Consider the following 6212-nt stretch of genomic DNA (forward strand, 5'->3'; position numbering starts at 1 on the left):
TGAAAACACCACAAAACTTTTAGCTAATTTGTGTTTAAATTTATTTGAAAAGTTAATTTTCTTATGAATTAACTAAATTTGCTAGGAAAAAAGATGAAATCCTGTGCACTTGCATGGGGTTGAAAATGTATGTATAAGCATGGATATGATGATATCGTGGTTCAAACTGGATTATGGTATTTATTTGCCAATTAGACTATTGGTTTTGTGGTTTTACTGATAAACACATATCCAAGTTATCCTCTAACAAAAAAAAGTAATGTATGCCATGGATATCTATCTACTTTCACTAATATAATAATTGAATTTTTTCTATTGACTGGCTGTATGAAAGAGAGAAGTTCCAAACTAGTGTACATAATTTTATACTGAAATGGCATAAAGATATTTGATTAGCATTGTTTCTCAATGGAAAACAGTACTGGTGAAAAAGACATCACATATACAACTTCCACATTCTCTAATCCATTAAATTTCAAGTAGCAAACAGAACTTCTGATAGGAATGGTCTGGTGATTGGGAGTTATTGGGCATGAAGAGAGATAATGTTTCCAGTTTTCACAACAGAAGGGACTAAATATCAAGAACTTAGTTTCACTAGGATACCAATTACTTTTCCCAAATAAGAAAAGATTTCTGAATCATCCCATGTATTGTATAAATTAATACTTATTCTACTGATATCTAATGGTTTTTTAGAGTTGGCAAGGGTAGGGGGTAGAAAAAAAATACTGACTTATTTTTACAGATTAGTTAGAAACTATCTTGAATTTTCACAGATAGCTCGCTTATGTCACAGATCTTTTATCTTGTAATTAAAGTGTTTCCTCTGTGTCACAAATCATAACAAAATAGAAGCAAACCATCAAATGCTGTGGTAAAAGGAAATTTTTAAAATCACACTGATTATTTAGTACAATGCTAAAACTAAATGCTTACTGATTTTTTTTCCTATAAAAATTATACAATAATCTAAGTAAGTCTTCAGAATAACAAATTTTTTTAAATTTTTGGCAAATATTGACAAGTGACTATGCGGTTACTCAGTCACATTATTTATACTACTGTAGAAGTCATCCACCAGATCTAACAACAACAAAACCAAGCTGACTGCTGGAGGTGGCTTCTTCCAGGTTGTTGCTAGGAAAAGTTTGAGGTGCAGCAAAAGGGTCTCAGACTTCGCTGTGGTCACTGAGTTTGCTGATATTCTGAAACAGAAGAAACAAACATGGGTAGTAAATGCACTCTTGATTTGGCTCCATAGACAGCAAAATGAACAGGAGCAATGGAAGCAAGTTACACAGACGAGAAAGTAGACTTCCTATGAGGAAGGGGAGTAGAAAGCTTTATGTTCAAGGTCAGACTGTTGACCTTGAACACGCAACTTACATACAGCTGGTGTCATTTTTCTGGGTTTCAGTGTCTTCATTACTAGAAAAGTCTAAGAAAAATTTTGACTTCATAAAGCTTTTGACAAACTAGTGACTTAATAGCAAATAAAGTCCTTAGTTTTCTAGATTATAATAAATTTTCAGTAAATATTAGATCCATAATAATAGCAATAATAGTAAAAAAAACAACGATCCTCACCACTGGGCAGATTGGCAGCATCACGATAGATGGGGAAGAGATTGAGATTGTTATCAGCATTAGTTTGCGTGGCTTCACAACCAACACTCTTGGTACCAGCAGAAAGGAAATCAAGAGGTGAATTGCATTGGGAAAGTCAGCTGTCAGGGACCTCTCCAAATTTCTGGAGAGCAACGATGTCAGTCTGGAGTCTAAGGTGTACCTGATCAAGGCCATAGTTTTTGCCATTACTTGCTATACATCAGAAAGCTGGACAATGAATGACTAAGGATGACAGAAGAATTGATGCTTTTGAGCTGTGGTACATCAGAAAGCTGGACAATGAATGACTAAGGATGACAGAAGAATTGATGCTTTTGAGCTGTGGTGCTAGAGAAGAGTATGGACTGCTAGAACAGATTGTTTCTAGACAGGGTGAAACCAGGTGCTCCTTGGAGACAAGGATTCTGAAGCTTTGTCTGATATAATTTGGGCATGTTGCCAGGAGGGACCAGTTCTTGGAGAAGAGCATCATGTGTGCTTAGAAAGGTGGAGGAACAACACAGAAGAGAAAGGCCCTGGATGAGATGGATCAACACTGACGGAGGTAATAGCGGAAGGTGTGTCAAGAGACACATAGGGTCGCTATGAGGCAGCACATTACAACAACAACAATGCTTTTATTATTATTATTCTGTAAACACACATTGTTCTGATTTAGTATAATAGGAAGGTTCTGGGATGCACCAAATGTTCTAGGGATGAGGAAAGGCAAAATGATTCAAAAGTCAAAGAAAAATTGTATGAAATCAAATATCTGTGAACAGTTCTGAAATTAAAGCCCAATACTTAGAAAAGAACATTGACACTTCAGATCATGTGAGTGCTCTGCTCTGCAAATGTTTCCAACAATGTCAATATGAGCCTAGAGGCAAAGCTATGAAGTAGTTGAAAACAAAACAAAAAACCAAACAAGACCTAAGTAAACCTAGAGACTTTTCATTTGAAAGAGATAGACTAACACTATTCAACAAAACAGACCCCAAAGATGCATTATTGTTTGCACTGCTAGCCAATCACCAAATCTAAGCAAAGATACTGTTAGATGATCCAAATTTTTAAGCAAATGCTTACCCTCTATCCCCTCAAAAAAGAATGAGCATATTTTACCACTTGAAACAAAAGTTTCTGAAGTGAGTAATTTTTTAACAAAATGTAAAGAACAAGGAAAAAAAAAAAAAAAAAAAAAAACCCCAGTTATGTCTCAGTTTAGAAAATCCAATTCTGAGTCATAGTGACCCTCTGTCAGATTTCCAAGCCAAGACTGCCTATCTTTTTCCTTGGTGTAGATGGTGGATTTGAATTGGTGATCTTTTGATTAACAGCACAACACATTACACAATATACTACTACAACGCCTAATGTGGTGATGAGGTAATTTAAAAAAAAAATGGCAAAGATTTTTTAATTTACCATTCTGATGCTTTCTTGTAAGATTTATGTGCTAACTTGTTTTACTCACCTTACTTGAATGTATTGTACTTATTGCAGCAGATACTGATTCAAAAAATATGGGTTTCTCTAGGTCTAGATTTCCACAGTACTGCATTGCTTTTACCAAGGAAGCTACAACAGAGCACAGGTGATTAGGATATATGAAGCAGTGGAATGTCGTATTCAACGTTAGCCAAGGATGCTCTCTTACCTGTGCAATTGGCTAATGCTACATCCACACTCCTATTCTTACAGTCCATGTAGACCTGGAGGGATTGAAATTTTATAACCACAATTAATTCAGGATGTTGATTTTCAGAAAAAATTTTGACAATTTCTGGTAAGAAAGCAAGCCAATGTTTATGAAATCAGACCACCAGAGGGAAGCATTGTTACACAGTTAGGAATGAACCTGGCAACTTAAGAGACACTCAATTACATAAAACTGAGATTCACACGGGAACCTTTACTGCAACTAGATTTGTGTGTTTACATCCTCTGCTTCATTTAATAAAAATAATGACTCACAGTTCCTTCCCTGTAAGAAAAATTGTCTCAACTTTCTTTTATTAGAAAGCAAGGATCTGTCTAGGAAAATGAAAGCTTCAGACCTACTTCTCATATTAATATATTACATTAATTTCAGTAGATTCATGGATGTGTTAGATGGTTGGTAAATTGAAGACTCATTATAATCCAAGTCAAATGTAACTGTTCAACTTTCATTTTAAAAGTTCAATCAAGATACGAGATCTTAACAAATTTGCTTGAACATTGTACCCTTTACTTTTTTAAGCCATAAAAATACCTCATGTAGGAAAAAACTATTAATAGCTTCAGTCTTAAATTAATCCAGACAAAAGTCAGTTTGCGGAATTAACTGAAAGTAAATCTAGACTTTTACTAACAGTGTGATAGATGTAATGTAAGGAAGGATATATCTTAAATATAAGTGTAAAAAAACGGCATCTGTCACATATTCTAAATGTGTTCAAAAGAGATTAAAAACACTTCTTTCATATCATTCCACTAGTTCCCTCTATAGGTGGAGAAATATGAAATAATGAGAGCCGTACCACTGTAACCATGCATCAACAGAGAGGTGAGTAGGTAGTAGGTGTGTATATGGAAGTAGGTAGACTGAGAAGTATATATATGTGTATATATAAATAGAAATAAAGACATATCTTTACTAAGGAAAAGACTCTTGTTTCTATAAGTTAAAATGATCAATTCAAGGTGACCCATCAGTGTTTGACTTTTTTTTTAAGCTCCGTGAAGCACAAACACATTGCTGCGGGTGGTTTGCTGATAAACGTAATCTCCAATTCAGTGACCTCTCAGCGTGCCAAGTACAAGAATAAATAGAGGTCACTCTACTTCCTTCAACTTACAACTCTCAGGAGAAGGTTCTTTTAACTAAAACCACTGAGAAAACAATCTAAAAGGAGTGTGGTAGTAAAAGGAGTGTGGTAGAAAGCAGGAATATATGTGTGGCTAAAGAAATTCTTTCGCTTTTACTTTGGAACCTCTTTAAGGCTGGCCAGAACTAAGAAGATTTCTCAACTGTAGTGATAGTAATTGCATTTTAAGACATTATTGCTGTGAGTTAAGAATAATAGCACCTAGTATTATTGAATCCTAATTTCTGGACACTTTATTGTGTGCTCTGTATATAATGTTATAATTTCTGAGCCAAATAATAAATTGGTAAAAATGACTATTTCTACTTAAAGGTTAGAGGAAAGAAAACAAATATTTTGGTCAAGATCAAAGAAGTGATATTTGGACCCAAGGTTTGTCTGTTGCTAATGCCTTAATTAATTAATATATGATATTATTGTAAAGTTGATTCTAACTCATACTGACACTATATGACAGCCTAGAACTGTTCTTCCAGAAGCAGATTACCAATGCTTACTCCTGCAAAGCCATTGGATGGTTTGACTTGCCAATCTTACATTTAGCCATCAAACACTTAACCATTGTACTACCAGGTTATTTATTGTAAACACAGTGAAACAAACCAAGCAGTAATCAATAATTAAAGGTACAAACTAATATAAAACTGTTCGATTTACACAGATAAGTGAAAAATACTGCTTAAATAATATCATTTTCTAGAAAATGAAAAACAAACCCTATCAATTTATTTATACCATCTCTACTGGCATAGATCATTATATAGAATCTAAAAACTACCTGTAATTATTCTTGCTGTTCTTGTTGTTGTTGATTGTTGTTGAGTCGAGCACGAGTCATAGCGACCCTATGAACAAAAGGCCTGAAGCCTTTCTGTAACTATTGACATTTATCAAGGTTCATAGAGTTTCCAGAGGCATGTTGTTTAGGAAGTGGATGTCACTCCTGCTGTGCCATCAAATCAGAACTGGCTCATAGCTAACCCTTCAGAAGCCACAGTTTGCATGGGGAAAGATTACACATCTTTCTCCCATACAGCTGGTGGATTTGAACTGAACACCTTTGGTTTAGAAGTACAGCTATTTATACCCTTAAGCCATAAAGTCCTTTCTCAGTATGTTTATACATAGATTAATGAACTTTTCTGAATTGGAGGACAAGTTCTCTGGCATGATAAAATTATTTTACTAACCCTAATCCCCCTATTTTCTTCTTCTGGCATCCTTACTCACTACCATTCTCTCAAATGTGGAAAGCAATGTATTTTAATTTTTCAAATAAACTAGTATAAAAATAATGTAAAATAGAATGAATATGCATGATTGTGTGAAACACAATGTAAATGAAAGACTGTATAAAACACAATGAATATGTGTGGAAAAAATTCATAGCCAGTGATTAGACCATGGACAGAATCAGTCACATCTTAATCTTTAAACTGACATCATTGCTTCTCAGTAATTTGGAGAGGTCCCTGACAACAGACTTTTCCAATGCAATATGTTACCTGATCTCCTGGCTGCTTGTACTAAGAGTGTTGATTATGGATCTGAGTAAGATGAATTCATTGAGAGTTTCAATTTTTCCTCTCTATCATGATGTTGCCTATTGGCCCAATGGTGAAGGTTTTCAGAAAACATTATATGTTGACATTATCCTTTTTTAAGTTAAATTAAAGAATTGCAGGTATATGAAAGGGGAAAGAGTACCAATCACATTCTATTCCA

At 34.5% G+C, this 6212-nt stretch overlaps 1 protein-coding gene across 1 annotated transcript in view; it reads right to left on the reverse strand.

Moving 5' to 3' along the window:
* Positions 1 to 1172: 1172 nt before the first annotated feature.
* Positions 1173 to 6212, reverse strand: part of SLC26A7 (solute carrier family 26 (anion exchanger), member 7) — a 166457-nt gene continuing 161417 nt past the window's right edge. The window contains exons 17-19 of the mRNA XM_006884596.1: positions 3275 to 3329; positions 3092 to 3195; positions 1173 to 1208 (exon numbers count right to left, since the gene is read on the reverse strand). Of these exons, the coding sequence (XP_006884658.1) occupies positions 1173 to 1208; positions 3092 to 3195; positions 3275 to 3329 (195 nt within the window). The remainder of the gene's footprint in view (positions 1209 to 3091; positions 3196 to 3274; positions 3330 to 6212) is intronic.

The sequence above is a fragment of the Elephantulus edwardii genome, unplaced genomic scaffold (genome assembly GCF_000299155.1).
Source record: "Elephantulus edwardii isolate Elephantulus edwardi_28Jun2011 unplaced genomic scaffold, EleEdw1.0 scaffold00036, whole genome shotgun sequence".
Taxonomy (NCBI): Eukaryota; Metazoa; Chordata; class Mammalia; order Macroscelidea; family Macroscelididae; genus Elephantulus; species Elephantulus edwardii.